Source organism: Dendropsophus ebraccatus, chromosome 1 (genome assembly GCF_027789765.1).
Source record: "Dendropsophus ebraccatus isolate aDenEbr1 chromosome 1, aDenEbr1.pat, whole genome shotgun sequence".
Lineage (NCBI taxonomy): Eukaryota > Metazoa > Chordata > Amphibia > Anura > Hylidae > Dendropsophus > Dendropsophus ebraccatus.
The window spans coordinates 24,703,490-24,722,908 of record NC_091454.1 but is presented as its reverse complement, the minus strand read 5'-3'; the positions used below and the strand labels follow the sequence as shown (position 1 = coordinate 24,722,908).

At 45.9% G+C, this 19,419-nt stretch overlaps 1 protein-coding gene across 1 annotated transcript; it reads left to right on the top strand.

Annotated features, from left to right (window-relative positions):
• Window positions 1–5,743: 5,743 nt before the first annotated feature.
• RPS14 (ribosomal protein S14) lies at window positions 5,744–12,465 on the top strand. Its single transcript, XM_069953658.1, has 5 exons — window positions 5,744–5,851; window positions 7,783–7,933; window positions 8,017–8,178; window positions 11,291–11,367; window positions 12,347–12,465. Exons 2-5 carry the CDS (start codon window positions 7,785–7,787, stop codon window positions 12,412–12,414), a joined length of 456 nt encoding a protein of 151 aa, XP_069809759.1. The 5' UTR covers window positions 5,744–5,851; window positions 7,783–7,784; the 3' UTR covers window positions 12,415–12,465.
• The last annotated feature ends 6,954 nt before the right edge of the window (window positions 12,466–19,419 follow it).

Below are 19,419 nucleotides of genomic sequence, written 5' to 3'. Positions count from 1 at the left end.
CAAAGGACTTCCTGTGTTTGGTCTTTTTTTTTTTTTACATAGAAAAGACCAAATATCACCACAGAACAGACCACAGTTTGGTCATATGTATTACATTGATTTAGACATTCAAAAAAAAAACACATCAAACCCTTTCCTGATAGAGTTGTGCTGACCAGGAGGCACAACTCTCAGAATAGCATGAAAAGCATAAACCTGCAAACCGCAGCCACTCCCGAACTCCGCCAAGGGAATAATGAGGAAAAACACCAGCAAACTCCAACAACGGGGATCCAGGCGCAGGTCCGACTAATGGTGACCAGACGAAAAATACATCAGGGTTAACTCCCACAGAGCTGACACAAAACATATACAATTAATTAGTACTACAGCTGTAACTATATAAAAAACATGCAAATAGCATAAAGACATGTATAATTGGTTAGTACTGCGGCTACATAAAAAACAGCGTACAAAAATATATAAAAAAACATTAAAAAAAACCCTAGAATTTTTTTTTGAAAAAATATATAAAATTTTCTTTTTTTTTTTCCTTTTCCCTTCCTTTTCTTTTTTTTTCTTTTTTCTTTTTCCTTTCTCTCTCCTCCTTTCTCTCCTTTCCTTTTCTTGTTTTTATTTTATTTTGTTTTAAAGAAGGAGAAGAGAGAAAAGGAAGGAAGAGAAAGGAGGAGAGAGAAAGAGAAAGGAAAAAGAAGAAAAAAAAAAGAAGGGAAAAGAAAAAAAATAAGAAAATTGTAATTTTTTTTCCCCAAAAAAATTTCCAAAAGCTTTTTTATATATTTTTGTACGCTGTTTTTTATGTAACCGCAGTACTAACCAATTATACATGTCTTTATGCTATTTGCATGTTTTTTTATGTAGTTACAGCTGTAGTACTAATTAATTGTATATGTTTTGTGTCAGCTCTGTGGGAGTTAACCCTGATGGGTGGAGTAGCTCCACCTATCTTACTGACATCACTATTTCTTTTTGGTATAAGTTGTGTTGTGTGTCTCTCCTGTAATGTTATATGACTCTTGAAAAAGGAACCGGTACGGTTCCGAAACGCGTTGGGTCTTTTTAATAAACTTTTAGAGTTTTATATTTTTTGTCTGGTCACCATTAGTCGGACCTGCGCCTGAATCCCCGTTGTTTGCTGGTGTTTTTGCTCAATATTGAAAGGAAGCATTAATAATTATAGGCATTGTGAGCCTCTAGGACTTGAAGTGTACAAGGCTCCGCCTCCTTGACACCATCCGCTTTTAACAAGATAAAGACGCAGACACAGCTTTGCCGGGTACAACTGTGTGAATAAGACACATGCACGTGCATATGGTATTTGTGTGGTGACAGATTCCCTTTAAATCTTTCATGGATTTACAGTTTAGCTAAAACCTATATTATTAATTGACTTTTGGGGCGATTTAACAAGCTGCCTATGCGTCATGACTTCGCTGCAATCCTGTTGGTAAAATGTTAAAGTGTAAAGCAGCCATTAACAGGTTTATGTAACTGGTGCATAATCAGCGGAACGTGAAAAGTTCTAAAAGGTCAAATACTTTATGCTTTATCACCATTTTTAGGTTCTTTGCTTGTAGTTGTTTTTTTTTTGTTTCTATACAGAGATTGATAAACTGGCAGCCATCCATTCTTGGCTATTGTAAACCATTTTCTTCCAAAAACAGCACCACCCCCTGTCCTCAGGTTGGGTCTGGTACTGCAATATGGCATCAACATTTTAAACAGCTCTCTGTCCTAAGTAAAGTATCAGGATTGGGGTAAGGGGTCTGGGGGTGCTGAGGTTTAATGGAACAGAAGGACAGACACACTCAGCGGTGGGCCGTGCCCCTTTCCTGCTCGTCTCTCCTCAGAAAGCCAAGTGTGTAGTGTGTGGATTCAAGGTAAGGCCCTGGAAAAAGAATAAAAGAAGTGTTAACATAATCATAAGGATGCTGCTAAGCTTAGTTTGGCCCAGTAGATCAGGAAAATGTGCGTCTTCATTCTCGCAGGGGGCGACACTGTGCAGAGAAACGGGATCCTTTTGTCTCCTCTCCTTCTTGTGGTGAAAGAACATAAATGTACACGATTGTCATGAAGCATCATGGATGGGAAATACTGCAGAAAGTGTCTACATCATTGGGGTTTAAGGATGCAACTTTGTAAAGTCTGAAGTATCTTGGCATTTTGCATCTACATCTCCTCTGCAGCCCTGTGTGTCTCCATGGTAACAGACTACAAGCAAACCTAGTGTAGTCTGATCCTATAATATCATATGTGACCGAAATTTGTTAATAAAGGAGTTGTCATGAAAAAGCGGACTTTGTCGTGGGGGGGGTATTAGGTTATAAGGACAAGGGCTGTCAGTGTGAGACCACCACTTTAACTTTTGTGAATATTTATTATAGTTACATAGTTGATAAGGTGGAAAAATAGGACAGATATCGATCAAGCTCAACCTACTGTAAAATGCTACTGTGTTGATCCAGATTAAGGCAAGGAAAAAAAAAAACAAAGCTATTTTGAAGCAGACGCCAACTGCATACGTCAGAAGGGTTCGGCAGACCAATAGAAAATATATGGAGCGTTGGATCAGTGGTGTCCGGGCGGTCAGACCCCCTGTGATTAGCTTATCCCACATGGTGATAACAAGCCCAGCTGACAATACCTCTTAGGTACGTTCACACTGACCGACTCACAGCGGAAATCTCGCTGCGAGATCCGCTAGGAGCTAAGGTCCTGTGCATACATACTTGCACCAGTATGGAATGCAGCCGCCACCTTAACCCCTTCATCTGTATACATTACCTGTCTCCTGCACGGGGTCCTGCTCTGCCGCCCAGTCAATCAGTTTGTTGCCCAGCCGCAGCCACTGATTGGCTGGGCGGGAGAGCAGAAAGCTGGGACCCAGTGCAGGAGACAGGTAATATATACAGAGAGCGGGAGCCGATGAAGGGGTTAAGAGGGTGGCTGCATTATGTACTCGACCACTGCGAGTATGTATGCACAGGACCTGCCAAGACCTTAGCTCGTAACGGATCTCGCTGCAAAACTTGCAGCGAAATTTCTGCTGCGAGTCGGTCAGTGTGAACGTACCCTTAGGGTGCGTTCACACGTACAAGATCTGCAGCAGATTTGATGGCCCAGAGTTGCTTTGCATTGAATCTGCAGATTTAAATCTGCGCCATCAAATCTGCTGCAGATCCTGAACGTGTGAACGCACCCTTAAGGGGCCCAAACACATGTTTGGGGGCCTCCTGACTCCAGACAAATGTTTTTTATTTTATTTTTTTAACTGCAGAAATATACGAATCACATCACAGTTGCTGTTTTATTTTTTGCTTGTATTCAAATACGGATACACCTTTTACCAGGGATGGGGAACCTTGGCTCTTCAGATGGTGCAAAACTACAATTGCCATCATGCCTGGACAGCCAAAGATTTAGCTTTGGCTGTCCAGGCATGATGGCAGTTGTAGTTTTGCAACACCTGGGGAGCCAATATTCCCTACTCCTGCCTTATACTAAAGTCAGCCACACCCATCCCACCGACGGTATAAAGGCTCTATTCCACGGAACGATTATCGGCCGGATAATCGTCCCGTGGAATAGAGTGCAACGATCAGCCAACATCGTTCATGTCGGCTGATCGTTGCAGTCCCTTGTTTTTCAACATGTTCAACGATCTGCTGCCGTTGCTCCATTGAATAGGAGCATCAACGGCAGACGCTGCTGTATCCTATGGGCTGCCCGGACGATCAGCGATCACCCGGGCAACCCCCCCCGCCACCCCTCCCGCACTCAGCCGCTCGCTGCAGCCACGTTGAATAGCGGCGGCAGCGAGCAAGGAACGAGGAGCAAGCGAGCGCTCGTTTGCTCCTATAGACGGCCCGTGGAATAGAGCCATAAGGCAGGGATGGGAAACCTCCATCTGTTGCAAAACTACGATTCCATGTTAGAAACAAAGTATCTTTTAGGGTCCATTTACACAGAAAGATTATCTGACAGATTATCTGCCAAAGATTTGAAGCCAAAGACAGAAACAGACTATAAACAGAGATCAGGTCATAAAGGAAAGCCTGAGATTTCTCCTCTTTTCAAATCTGTTCCTGGCTTTGGCTTCAAATCTTTGACAGATAATCTTTCTGTGTAAATGGACCCTTAACGGCATCAATCATTGTCAGCCGCAACCTCTGCCCAATTCTCTGCCTCAATGAAGTAACTATGGGAGTCACAGATAGGGCTAGGTCGTGTTGTTTAGGGGTCCCAAAGATGCATATACAAACACAGAAGCCTACCATATATACTGTAGCCCCTTCTTCACTCCTGCCTCTGGACATTGGTATTACTTGGATAAAGGGGTATTCAGGGAAAAAAAACAAACAAACAATAAAAAACTGCTTCTTTCTTGTAAAAATTGCGCCACCCCTGTCCTCAGGTTGTGAATGGTATTACAGTTCTGATCGATATAATTCAATGGAACTGAGGTGCAAAACCCACAACCAAACTGAAGACCGGAGAGGTGCTGCTTCTGGAAGCAAGTGGCCATGTTTTTGTAAGCTTGGATAACCCCTTAAAGGGGTTATCCAGCGCTACAAAAACATGGCCACTTTTCCCCCTACTGTTGTCTCCAGTTCAGGTGCAGTTTGCAGTTAAGCTCCATTTACTTCAATGGAACTGAGTTTCAAAACCCCACCCAAACTGGAGACAACAGTAGGGGGAAAGTGGCCATGTTTTTGTAGCGCTGGATAACGCTTTTAAATGTCAAAATGTCAATAATAAATTGGAAAGACTTCACATACAGCCTGAATACTGGACACGGTCCTGACTACATGACATAAGTATCTGGTCCTAATCTGTGTCCGGTTCCCTGCCAATCAGCTATTTGCCAGAGCCATGGCGCTGGTATATACAGATATGGAAACTACAGCTTTGTATATTGTGTAGTGGTCATGTTGGGCTCATTTACTTTAATGAGAGCTGAGCTGCAGTAACCCAGTATGACCACTACACAATGTATGGCGCTGTCTGCTTTGTCGCCTATACTGGTGCTGTGGCTCTGGTGAACAGTTGATAAATGGGGGTGCCCAGTGTCAGAGCCTATCCAGAAGTCCACGAAAACCCGTTTTAATTTGGGGATCTAGTCTTGGATCCAAAGAAGTAGGAGACATGGAACTATATGGCACAGATTAGTTAATACTTTCCAGTTGCTATAGGGCAGATCACCTTGGGCAATGTGCAAACCAGCTGTGAGAACCCATAGGGAACTATAATCCAATCCATTAAAAAACACAGCTACTTTCTTCAAAAAACAGCGCCACCTCTGTCCTCAGGTTGTGTGTGGTATTACAAGTCTGCTCTATTCATCTGAATGGAACTGAAGTGCAATACCACACCCAAACTGAGAATAAGAGCGCCCCCTTAGGGAAAGGAGCCTGAACAGTTGGTAATATTGGGATTGCAGTGTGTGGCAGGGCTGTCAGCCATGATGGGAGTTGTAGTTTACACAGGACAGTCCTGACGCATAGGCTCATACTGGTTGCTATAAGCAACAAGCGCAGCCCAGAAGCCTTACATTCCTCACGTGACTCCAACCTTATCCCGCAGATCCGCCATCTTTGTTTCTGGCAAACGATTTCCAGGCTTAATCTCTTCTGACTATTTTTCCAAGAAAGAAACTCATTCCCCTCGTTAAATATAACGACGTTACCGATAGGAAGGCGGCTCCGTGACTGAAATGATGCCGTTTGGCGGTTATTTACCTGGTGACCCCCGCGCCGTGCGCGTACAAGCACTTCCTGTGAAGGGAGTGACCTTTGCCCCCTCCGCCCTGCTTCCTTCCTTTCCTGTAGCGGCTCCACGAGAAGACGTAGCAGTAAGTGCGGCCCCGGCCATCGAATCCGAACTAATCCTGTGTAACGGCGGGGGCCCGGCGGGAATCACCCGGCGCCCGAGGATAGTGGCAGCCTGTGCTATGTGTACCGGGGGGGATTGTGCTCCGGGGAGGTGCAGGGCGGCGGGGAGAGGGTCCTGAGGGGGCTCCATTGGCTTCTATGGCGGCCATAGCCAGGACTGCGCGTATACAGTGTACACAGCTGCAGCAATCAGAGGCGGCACGTGACCCTCTCGGCTTCCGTACAAGTGCTATGTCTTACATAGGAGTGCCATGTCTGGCTTACATAGGACTGCTAGTGTTTATCAGCTCCTCATAGGGACAAGCGGACTTACACACTTGGCTCTGGTGTAGATGTAACGGGTACAAACACACACCGAATACGCAGCAGATCTGCAGCAGATTTGATGCTGTGTTCAGTTATTCAGATCTAATCTGCTGCGTATCGCAGCAGTAAATACGCTGCATATACGGGTGTGTGTGTTTATACCTGTAATATGTGTGTGTATATATAATGCATATACACTGAGGCGTTTGTTCATGCAGCTTCTATTGATATCAGAAAATCTGCAGGGTGGGATATCAGTGTGAACAGGCCCTTACAGATCTCCTCTTACCCATGTGGTTGTATCCTGGCACATGTACCCCAACACATGGTGGGAGCACCAGGCTGTTATAGCAAAGTATTGGGGGATGCTTAGACTCTAAGGACCTGTTCACACTGCAACATGTGCATGATCTGCAGCCATTGCATGTGTATATGTGTATATATATATATATATGTGTGTCAGAATGCTGGAGCGGCTTGCTCATTCCCAATGTGGTAGATGTTTATATTAGGGGACCCCCCCCCCCCCAATGGTTGCAAAACTACAAGTCCCATCATGCCTGGACCGCCAGTGCATGATGGGGATAGTAGTTTTGCTGCAGGTTTGACATGTGGTTCAGATGCTGAGTAGATCCTGTTGCAAAACTCCAACTCCCAGCATGCCTTTGGTTTAATTTTACTACTTGGCTTTACACAGGTGTTTCTAGTAGTTTGGGGCTGGGTGTCAGGTCCTGATTGATTACTGGGAGAGTAGAGTGGAGCGCTTCACTCCTGGCTCCGTAATGCTGTGTTTGCACGAAGCGATAATTCGCCCGAACGGTTGTTTTAACGATTTTGAAGCAACGATTTTTTTTTTTTTAACTATCAGTGATTAGGGTCCATTTACACAGAAAGATTATCTGCCAAAGATTGAAGCCAAAGCCAGGAATGGATTTGTAAAGAGGAGAAATCTCAGGCTTTCCTTTATGACCTGATCTCTGCTTAGTCTGTTCCCGGCTTTGGCTTTAAATCTTTGGCAGATAATCTTTCTGTGTAAATGGACCCTTAGACGAATAAATCCTTAGAAAATTCGTAAGAAAAATCGTTATTGCGATCGTTTTTAAGATCGCTTAAGCCCATCTCACACACGGTGAATCTTTGAGAGACTGTTTACACGAACATGAATTTTAAGCGAACGCCGATTTGAGAATATGTTGAAAGATCAAAATGAACGACTTCTCGCTCGTCGCTTGATCGCGGTGTTTACACTGAATGATTATCGCTCAAATGCGATCGTAATTCAGACGATCGTTCGGTGTAAAGGCAGCATTAGATGGTCCTATAGACTTGATAAGTCTGGGTCATGTGACACACAGCTAGGAGAGGATGCGCTTAGTGCAGAGAACCTTGGCTCTCCAGCTGTTGCAAAACTACAACTCCCATCATGCCTTTAGCTTTAGCTTTGGCTGTCCAGGCATGATGGGAGTTGTAGTTTTGCAACAGCTGGAGAGCCAAGGTTCCCCATCCCTGGCTTAGTGTGTTCTATTCCCACCCCAGACCCCAACAGTGTGAACAGAGCTCTAACAGTCTTCTCTTCCTCCCTTAGAAATGGCTCCACGTAAGGGTAAGGAAAAGAAGGAAGAGCAGGTGATCAGCCTGGGGCCTCAGGTGGCTGAAGGAGAGAACGTGTTTGGAGTCTGCCACATCTTTGCCTCCTTCAACGACACCTTCGTGCACGTGACCGATCTGTCCGGCAAGTAAGTGACTGCCTGCGACTCAGTGTAACCCCACAGCGGCCGCCTCTCCTGTCCAATCTCACCGCACGTCTTTCCATCCGTAGGGAAACAATCTGCCGTGTGACCGGTGGGATGAAGGTCAAAGCCGACAGAGACGAGTCCTCTCCCTACGCCGCTATGTTGGCCGCTCAAGACGTTGCCCAGAGGTGCAAGGAGCTCGGCATCACCGCTCTTCACATCAAGCTACGGGCCACTGGTGGCAACAGGTAATGGCTGATAGGAGGAAAAACTACAATTCCCATCATGCATTGACAGCCAAAGCTAAAACTGTCCAGGCATGATGGAAATTGTAATTTTGCAACGGCTGGAGGGCTGAAGTTTGACACCTGAGGTCTACTCCAAACTGCATATGCTATCTAAGCCACATGTTAAAATCGTGGCTCTCCACCTGTTAAACTACAACTCCCATCATGCGTGGACAGCTAAAGCTTTGGTTGTCCAGGCATGATGGGAATTGTAGTTTTGCAACAGCTGGAGATCCAGAGTTTGACAACTGTAATCTATTTGGATGTGGTGCACCTCACTATGTAGATTGTGATTAACTGGTCCCTCACTACTTTAGGGGAGTGTTCACATTTAGTATAGCTGCTGCTTAACCCGATCTAGACACAGTCTGCAGTGTGAACTTAGGGCCCTATTTGGCCGATTATCGCTCCGTGTAATAAACTCAACGATCAGCCGATGACAACGATCATCGGCTCATATAGGTTTGGACCTATAATTGTCTGGTGCGACCGCGCACCGCTACGTGTAATAGCGTTGCGCGACTGACTATGTCAAAACTGCATACCTTACCTATCCAGGCTGCAGGACTCCTCTTCCTCTGTGCTTCTCCCCGTGTCCTGCGTGCTGCAGCTTCAGAGCGGCCTGTCCATCGGCCTGTGTAATACTACCCTTACCCCTATCCCTCACTATTGGGCCACATGGGCAGATGGTGGCTGAGGTGGCACTGGTTTCATCAGTTGATGAACAGTGATCAAGGGAATGTGTGAATAGGGCTGTATGTAGTGTTATAGACAAAAAGTGGCTTGTCCAGGTGGTTTCTGTGATGAACATGAGTGTTGGTTGTTGCGGGTCACATGCTGATGGCTGTGCCGTAATATGACCACCATATGTTTCTGGTCTGGTGAGTTTTATTAGGATAAGCTGTGGCTTAAAAATCTGGTATTAGATCCTTTGCTGACCCTTTTCCCACAAGCCCCCCTGTTTTAGGTGTAATCTGGATATATTTTAGTTTGTGGACTGTCAGTGTGTGACTTAGCCATGTGCGATTACTGCCTGGTTTTGGTTCATCGTGGTGCAGGTAAAGTCCAGCAGTTGGCGATGAACTATAAGGCTGCTATGGCGCTGGTATTTGGGCTTTTTGTGCTGCAGATAGTGTGCTGACATAGCCAGGCACGGATAGGCAGGGCCCCCCTTTGATTTTAATGGCCCATGTGTAGTCGGCTACTGACTCCATTCAGGTAATTTCCGAAGCTTGTAAGGTTTGTCTACTGCCAGCCACACGTGTGACAAAGCTCTTGCCTAGCTTGTGGTAGAACATTAGCCTCCAGATTATCTTCTGTCCACAGGCAAATAGTGTTTGATATGTGTTATAAAGTATAGTTCACATGGAGCTCCTTTCTATGGGGCCACTGTTGTCCCCAGTTTGGGGGCAGGTTTTTTTTAACTATTCCATTCAAGTGAATGGAGCTTAATTGCAAACCGCACCTGAACTGGACACGAGTTGTGCTGTCTCTGAAAGAAAGTGGCCATGTTTTTGTAGCGCTGGATAACCCCTTTTTTTAAGGAGGGCTGACTATTTCATTTTTGCTAAAATCACAGGTTGGATTGAAGTAAACAAAAGGCTGTTTAGCAGAAAAGGAAACCTAGATTTGTATAGTCTATAATGTTTGCCATATCGCCCGGCCTTGGCTCTAGGCATCAGTTTTTGTGGTGGGGGTTGTAGTACACTCCTAGCTGTGGCTCATTTAGGCCATGTTGTGTTGTCCGTTATTGAGCACAGATTCTGCTGCCAGTGTATATGTGAATGGAGTGTTATATGCCGAGGATGGACAAAGATCACAGCAGGTATAATGGCTGCACCATGTATATCATGAAATAACAGTGGCGCTGATCTGTATGACTCTCTGGTAGAAATCTGTTTTATCGATTTTTAGAAAAGACATGAGATCTTATTGGTCAGGGTCTGAGCTGTGCGCCTCTCCCCGTTCTGTGCCGTGCACTGTCCGTATGTCCTGGTCATGTGACAGAGCTGGATGAAAGAGAATGCAGTCAGTCCCAGTTTCTCATGATCAGCCTGTGTCTAAACACTTAAAGTGACTGTACCCACAATCTGACCGATCTTGGATTAAAAGCAGCTATCCGAAGGTACAAGTGGTTTGGGGGGGGGGTCAGATTGTGGGTACAGAGACACTTTAAACAGTCACCCTTACCAATAACCTCTTATAAATATACAATTTAGTTTAGTTTTTATGGTCAGGTATGCTTTAGAGGTTGACCCACAATTCCCCATTATCTGTCCTCAGGGATAGGGCCGGGGAGGGGGTGGATGAAAGCTATGACTGGGCTGGTAATATCACATCTCAAGCTGCGTCGTAGACACGAGGCCAGAGCAGCGTAATGCTGGAACCGGGGAGGTAAGTAGATGTCATTGCTTTCATCCACCCCCTCCCCGGCCTTAGTGAAAAAAGACCACCTGCCTGGAGTACCCCTTTAACTGGGACTCACTGCAGTCTTGTTTACCACGACCTGAGGCAGTCAGAATGGAGCAGCAGTGCATGTGTGTGATAGCTACTCCATTCATAGACACTGGCAGCTCCCTTAAAAAATGATTGGTGGCTCACACACAACTGTCTCCCCATCCTGATGAGACTCTAGTTTCGTTTGTGAGATTGTGGAGGGTCAGTAGTCTGACCTTAAAGGAGCTATGTAATGCTACAAAAACATGGCCACTTTCCCCCTCTCGTCTCCAGATTGGGCGGGGTTTCAAACTCTGTTCCAGTGAAGTGAATGGAGCTTAATTGCAAACCGCACCTGAACTGGAGACGAGAGAGGGGGGAAAAGTGGCCATGTTTTTTCTTTTAGCTCTGGATAACCCCTTTAAACCATCCGCTAGCTATTCTCTACTCTGAGGCTTGGTGGGTAGCTTTATTTGCAGGCTGTATTATCTATATGATGATCCATCTGTCAGTACTGGTTGTCAAATTCACCTTTGCCCTATTGATGCTGTAGGTTGAAATAAATGGCTGCTGTGCCTTAGTAGGCGGCTTATTGGTCAGTGGCAATAAAAATTATTGATCAAAACTTTGTTTTTAGGACAAAGACCCCTGGACCTGGTGCCCAGTCTGCCCTCAGAGCCTTGGCTCGTTCTGGCATGAAAATTGGCCGTATCGGTAAGTATCCATCCTAAATGACATGTTGTCCATAAGAACCTCAAGTGTGACTAACTTCTAACTTGGCACTGAGGTGTAATTATTGGCTAGGCTGCATTCACATGGATGTGGAAAGACTGTAATGGGGTAAGCGATATGTGCCGCGCTGTAATGACTGAGCTGCGTGGCACATATTCATACAGTTCCCCCGCTCCCAGCATCAAATCATATATAGCAGCCTTACGGCCTGGGTACTGGGACCCTCACTAGAGGTACAGAGCTTAACTGAGTAACTTTAGCTCTTCATTGTAGTGGTTGTTGGGGTCAGGGCCCAGACCCAATAGAATAAGACTTCCCTGACCTCTCATTTATATTAGAATCGTATTGGACTCTCGCTCATCATTTAGTATTGACCTCCCACAAAATATGAGGATATTTGGGAAGCCAAGGTTTGAGGTTGTGCTCTTAGTTTTATAACTCTTATGATGATGGAAGTTGTGTAAACAGCATAGCCAGAGACATACAGACTCCTGAGCTATGGAAGACTCAGATTGTAGTACTAAGGCTGCATTCACACGTTCCGTCTTCTCCCCCTTCCCGGGCAGCATCTGTGGTAAGATGCTGGGAGCGGGGGAACGGTACAGATATTCGCTGGGCTGTAATGAATCAGCTGCGTGGCTCTGTACATTCCCCCCCCGCTCTCAGCATCTTATCACAGATGCTGCCTTGGCGAGGCAGTCGAAACACTGAATGTGTGAATGCAGCCTTAGTACTAGTGTTTCGACTTCTGCCTCGCCTAGGCAGCATGAATGCAGCCTAAGTGTTTCAAAAGAAACCTGTGCCATACAAAACCAAAGCACACTGATGGCTGGTGGAGCCATAGGGAATCCTCCTGCTGCCATGGAGTCAGAAGGTAGAACACAGAAGCTATTGACCCAAATACCGTACTGTAAGTTTCCTGTTCCTGAACTGTCCTCTAATACGATTTCTGTTTTTCCAGAGGATGTGACCCCCATCCCATCAGACAGCACCCGCAGAAAGGGCGGTCGCCGTGGTCGTCGTCTGTAGTTTTTCCAACTTGTCATTCAATTGTTAATAAAATTGTCAGACCAAAATAAATGTCCGGGCTTCAATTTATGATGATGTGTGTGAGGCTGACATGTAATATGGGACAAATCACTATAACACCAGCAGAAGTCCCCAGCTCTATTGTGGGGTAACAGGTTCCCTGTGGCTGTTAGGATTGGTTGGGCAGGGGATGGCTGTGGGGTGTAGCACAGATCTGCTACTAGCCATAGTGGTGCTGTTGTAGAGAAGACACTGAAAACCCCTTTGGGGCCAATTCACACATAAAGGACTGATGCTGTGTTTAAGCAGATATGTGGTATATTGTAGGGGTGCAGTAATCACAACTCAGATGTGTAAACTCCATTGTGTTCTGTAAGAGGAGTAGCAGCTGCTTTAGGCCTCCTTCACATGTCCGGAGAAATCCAGATACTTTCGGGAAATCCAGATGACATTTGAGGCCTCCTGATCAGGATTTCCTGACAGTAAAAACTGACACTGACGTGTGAATGGGGCCTTAGGGTTTTCCAGCTTTATGGGACAAAGAACCCAATATTTAAGGTGACATAAGGCTACATGCACTGTATAACAAGACCTGTCTACTGTGCGCTCAAATGTATACACAATCTATTCATGGCGTGAAGTAAGGGCTAGACACACTAACCAGAAGTGGCCTGGATTACTCTGACGGGAGAAGAAAGCAGCGTACCCCAGGCCACTTCTGGTGAACATGAAGCCGGCCACCACGGGGGAGTAGGCGAGTAGTAGATGTGGTGATAGGAGAGCATATCATGCTCTCCTATCATCTCTGCTGCTGGGCGGCTGGGACATGTCCTATGACTAGGACATGTCCTATTTATTTGCGGTGCATTCACTTCAATGGGACCTAAAATTTCTGTGGTTGCTGACAATTTTATAGGACGTGTGCATGCAGCCTAAGGGCCCGTTTACACAGATTTTTGAAGCCAATGCCAGGAACGACTATAAACAGAACAGGTCGTTAAAGCGAATGTACCATCAGGTACATTCGCTTTAACATGACCCACGGATAGATCGGCACAGGTGCCGCGGTCAATTTTTCGAACCGCAGCCCGGTTCCCATGTACGTCGCTGTTCTATCCACAGGCCGGGGCTGACGCACTGGAGGCAGGCCGGGCTGCCCCATTGGGAAGAATCCCCCACCCCTCTATGACGCAGCTCCATTGATTCTAACGGAGCCGCGATTCCTCCCACTGGGGGCGGGACAGCCCCGACCCAGTACCCGTAGAGGAACAGCGCCGATCTATCCGTGGGTCATGTTATAATGAATGTCAGTGATGATATATTTAAGGAAAGACTGAGATTTCTCCACTTTTCAAATCCATTTCTGGCTTTGACTTCAAAAATCTATCAGTCTGTGTAAAAACACCATAAGGGTGCGTTCACACCTACAGGATCTGCAGCAGATTTGATGCTGTGTTCAGTTATTTAAATAAAATCTGCTGCAGAAAATCAGCTGCAGATCCTGTAGGTGTGAACACACCATAAAAGAAATTTGTCCATAACTGTGGCACCAGTAGTACCATTTTGAAACATGGGTAATTACACTGACTATGATGGAAAAAGCAATGTCTGGGGATGACTCCAAGCCTTTGACCTCACAATCCATGAACATTTACCATCCGTTCTCGCTGAGGTACACTTGCACATACTGCATCCACTGTGGATTTTGTTAGCCATAGAATTCAATGGGTCTCCAAAAAAAAAGCTAATTTTCTGTAGACACAAGTCAGTTTGTTGAATTCAGTACACTATTGCACAGTGTGATTTGAGTGGATTGCTACTGCTCGAATAGGACGGCCATGAGGACATATAGGGATGTCAATACCTTGCATCTCGCCATCAGCAAGCATTGCCCAATGATGGCTTGGGTTTCCACCAATGAGTGCTTGTAATCCAAATCACTCTTAAACCAAATTGCAGACAATTGGTTACAGACCCCAAAAATAATGATTTTTTTTCTGAGTAACATGTAGAACAGATTAAAGAAACAGCTGGATATGTGATATTATAAGTTACTGTGCAGTATAGCAATCAGCATGTGGTGTATAATGTATAGTAACTGCATAACCCTGTAAAACAGCAGCAGTTTGTAGATACAGGATGGAACTTCAGATCCCCATAATGCAGTAGTGTAGTACAACAGGCTAAAATAGAGATGCAGGGCTGCTGTCAGGTCTGTGTGGTCATGACAGCAATGGGGAAGGGGGGGGGGGGGTGTTCAGCATGGACCAATCAGGGAGTGAGAATCACAGAGCTGTGGAGGAGGATAGTGACAGAAACCTTTCTATACAGCAGTGTTAATAGTGGAGTGTAAGTGCAGGCACATTATAGCAGCATGAGTGGCTGAGTGTGAGTGCAGGCACATTATAGCAGCAGTGTGTATAGCCGATTGTAAGTGCATGCACCTTATAGCAGCAGTTTGTATAGCTTACTGAACGATCCCTATCTCCTGACATTGACCTAAGGTTGTTTTTATCGACCTCCTCTTCACACAAAGCACTATGCCGTACTCCTGTGATCGCTGTGTGCCAAGAGGAGGGCGGCACAGCCTGGAACAAGAGACGCCCACTGCAGCTGATGTCATGGCACAGAATGGCGGAGCTGGAACGCAACCTTGCCAGGACATCCCTCTTGGTGGCAGAGCTGTAAACAAATTAAAGGGGCAGTCCAGCGTTTAAAAATTATTCACTAAATAACACACATTAGAAAGTGCCAAGATAAGAATACACACGATGCGGCACTCGCTCCAGTTTCCACTTGCTTTATTTAGCCATAGACATGACAACGATGCACATGAATGTGGTAGGCAATTGTGTGCAACTTTAAAAACATAACAGATTTGTGACAACCTAGGACAAACATAAACTGAAATAAAGACAGTATTATAGATTTTTAACCACATGAGTAGTATTAATAAATACAGGCATTTAACATGTAACATTTATATCAGATCTTTCATTAAGACCAAGTGGTCCCAATGCCCCTGTTTTAATGATGTATTCTGTTTCTTTTTGCAGAAGAAGTTTATGTTGATCCCCCCCTTTTCTTGACGTTTCTACCTTGTACAGTCCCAAAAATTTCATAGCAGATGTATCTCCAGCATGTGTTGTCTGAAAGTGGTTTATGACTCGTGGGCAGCCCTTGCCTGTCCTAACTGAGCGCCGATGTTCCACAAATCTTCTACACATCGGTCTTATGGTCTTCCCTATGTAGAAAAACCCACAAGTGCAGATCAATGCATAGACCACATATGCTGTTCTACAGGTAATTATTCCTTTTACTGGGATTTCACAGTTCCCCAGGCGTATCCATTTCACATTTTACATTTATACAACTTTGAATGGCCCCCTTCCCCGTGTCTAATAACCAGATTACTGTTGACCCTAACCGCCATCTTGGGTCAAACAGTGTCATGTTCGGGAGGCCGGCCGAACCGCTTCAGCCGTCCCTCCTCTGCTGCTCAGCCACGATTGGCTAAGCACAGTTATGCTCAGCCAATCGCAACTGAGCATAACAAAATGTAATTTGTTTAACTTTTATTTTATTTCATGGCTTTTAAGAAATTAAATTTAAAGAACCTTTTTAAAAAACTGTTCTTTCTATCGGTACCTTACTTGCATATATGTGACTTTTTTTATCCCATTTTATTACAATTTTTCTGTATTTGATGAAAAAAAAAAAAAATCAACAATTTTGCACTTTGGCGGGTTTTTGTACTTACCATGCACTTTACCATGCAAGCTCAGAAATGTAATAATTTAATATTTTGGGAGATTACGTGATACCAAATACATTTATTTATTTTTATTTATTTAATGGGAAAAGGGGGGGTAAATTAAACTTTTATTAAGGGAAGGGTTTTTTTAATAACAAAAACAGAGTCACAGGAAGTACAGCCCATATTACTCTTCTCACCTGTCCAGGTTCCTGTTCTTCTCGGTGCTCTGGCCTCCTCTGCTCAGGTCTGGCTGCTGTGTATGGGGGGTGGGGCTAATCGCTCGGCCATTACACAGAGCAGCAGTGCTGGAGGCCGGAGAGGGAGCACAGGGCTCCTGCCAGCACTCTATTCAGTGGTAATAGGAATTGCTGATACAGAATAGGCAGAGAGATCAGATCTCCCAAATCAGCTATCAGTATCACAGCTGACTTGGGGAAACTGCACAGTGACAGCATGTGGTGTGGGGGGTGACGAGACCCCCGATTGTACGGGCCTGGTGCGACCCCTATAGCTACGCCACTGGGCAGAGGTGGGAAAGATTTACTGTATGTTTAGAAGTAAGAATAAAACATCTCCGCTGTTCTTACATAACAAATAAAATCATCATCACAAAACCGGCTGCCTGTACAGAGATAGCCAGGCGGCAGCTTCATCAGGGGATCTCTGTCCTTCCTCTCACACAGTCCACCCTCTACCTTATAGCAGTCAGTACTCAGCAGCCTGATGGCAATCACTGTCACTGTCTGTCACAGCTGCTGCTGCTCCTCTTCTGTCCCGTCCTGGCAGGCCACAAAGTGACAGTGTCCTCCAGCTACTGTGACCTCCATGTGCTGCTCTACCTCCTCCTCTCCTCACACAGGACTATCCAGGTTACCTCACCATCACGGAGGAGAGGAAGGGCCGTCAGCAGCAGGACCTATAATCTTTGCTGAGTTTGGGGAGGGCGGGGGAAGACTCGCACCCGGGGTAGCAGACCCCACCTCTGCCTTACCTTGTGTACCACATTTTATCCACATAACCCCTGCAGGGGGAGGAGGGATGGATTTAAAGGGTCATTCTCATTAACAATTCTGACTGTCGGCTTTACTGTCCCTGTGATGCCATTGGTTAGCACGTTCGGTTATTAACTGAAAGGTTGGTGGTCTGAGCCCACCCAGGGGTCCCTTAACACCTTGTCTCTGCTGGCTATTTTGGCCTTGATGACCAGGCGCCATTTTTCATTACTATTTCTCACCTTAAAAAAGCCATAGTGCTCAGTCAGGTGTACATTGCTGAGCTGCAATACCAGACACAACCAACGGACAAGGGGGGGGGCGATACTTCTGTAAAAAAAATAAAATAAATAATGAATGGCAATTATTATTTTCATTAACAATATTTTGTAGAATGACTCCTTCTATTAGATACAGTAGTAAGGGATCCATATTCATCCCCTAGGTGGGCCTTATTTATACAGATATAATATGTGTTGTACATAACATTGAATATAAATAAAGAAAAAAAAAGAGCAGCCTAGTGTGAACAGGTCTCCACATGTCAGTCACATGACCCAGCAGCATCATCAGATTTGAAAATAAACAACAACAACAACACGTTGCTAGGCAACTCAGTCTGTTGGATCTCCTCGCCGAGTGAAGACAGACTTCCTGCGATAGACAGCCCCTGCTGATCTTTTGCGCTTTTTGGACAGTGATTTTTCGGATTTGGACCTTTTGGATTTTGACTTTTTTGGCTTTGGATTTTACGGACTACGATTTTTGGATTGCGACTTCGGCTATGGATTTTTTGGATCTACATCTTCGTGACATGGATGCCACACCGGAGGAGTACTGGAAAATGGCCGGCGCCCGCGCCCTTCTGCCGGTCAGTGAATTTATGGCTCTTACTAAGCCCCTGATGTCCCAGTATGGGGGAGGGACCCCGAAACCAGAGGCCCCAGTACAGCTGCTAATGGGAGGAGAGCAGGAACCAGTCATAGGGAACCCCCATCATCACCAGGGCCCCAATCCTCCAGTTACTGAGCGCCATGGTGTCATTACCACCATGTACTGCCATATGTAGGGGGATAATACTGGTTTTCTTTAGATGATGGTCGCCCCCCTGCCCATAGGACCCCTATATAGCCGCACAGGTTACACATATGACATGTCCCCCCTTATTCCTGCTATAGGACAGTTTACATTCACTGTATTCTCTTCTCTTTAGATCTTCTATCAACGCCTTCCCGTGCTTTATGGAGACATCGCTGCCGGTAAGATATTTCAGGGCTGTAGCTGGGAAGGGGGAGGCTGGTGGGACATGTGCCCTGGGTACTAGGTGCCAGGATGGCATCAACAAGCCCTGTTGGCCAGGAGACTTGGTGTGTCAGGGGGGCCAGGAGCCCCTCTTCCACATGTGGCCTTGTTGTGGGGATTGCCTGTATACTGTATATTGTTGTATATTTATGATTGTTCCCATTATCTCCTTCTGTGTTTAGTCGACCCCAAGACTTCGGATCTGAGGACCCTCCAGCTTCTGGCCTACTCTGCGAAGTTCCTGCCGTCTCCCATCTTCAAGCCGGACGTAAGTCACCACACTGTCTACTATGATCCCTGTTACTAAATATCTTCTCTCCATACTTCTAGAAGGGTCATAAGAATTTCTATCACTGACTTTACTGTTTTTGTTTTAGCGCTTCATGATGACCAACGAGGACGCCCAGAAGAAGTACAGACCAGCGCCCAAGACCGAGGAGAGGCCCCAGCCCGGAAGATCTCAGCGAGCAAGACTCCTGTGCGCCTGCTTCTATGAAGACCTCATCATTCGTCCCTCTCCAAAGAGATTCAGCATGAAGAAGATCAACATGGCTAAGGAGAAGAGACGACAGCAGGAAGAAACAACGTGAGGAGGAGGACCACCATCATCCAGACCGGTAATGTATGACACCTGCACCGGCATCTACACTACACTACATTACACCCGTCACTACACCACCTGACACCGGTCCCTGCACTTCATGACACCCGCCCCTACACTACACCGCATTACACCCGCCCCTACACCGTATGACACCTGCCCCTACACCGCCTGACACCTGCCCCTACTTTGCCTGACACCCGCCCCTACACTACATGACACTTGCCCCTACACCGCATGACACCTGCCCCTACACCTCATGTCACCCAACCCTACACCGCATTACACCCACCCCTATACCACATGATAGCCGCACCTACACAACATGGCACCCCCTGCTCCACTACATGACA

Bases quoted from the DNA above. Each gene is read 5' to 3' on its own strand.
- RPS14 (XM_069953658.1), top strand. From the start codon at position 7,785: ATGGCTCCACGTAAGGGTAAGGAAAAGAAGGAAGAGCAGGTGATCAGC. The intron at 8,179-11,290 runs GTAATGGCTGAT...CTTTGTTTTTAG, and splicing joins CGGGCCACTGGTGGCAACAG to GACAAAGACCCCTGGACCTG. The intron at 11,368-12,346 runs GTAAGTATCCAT...CTGTTTTTCCAG, and splicing joins CATGAAAATTGGCCGTATCG to AGGATGTGACCCCCATCCCA.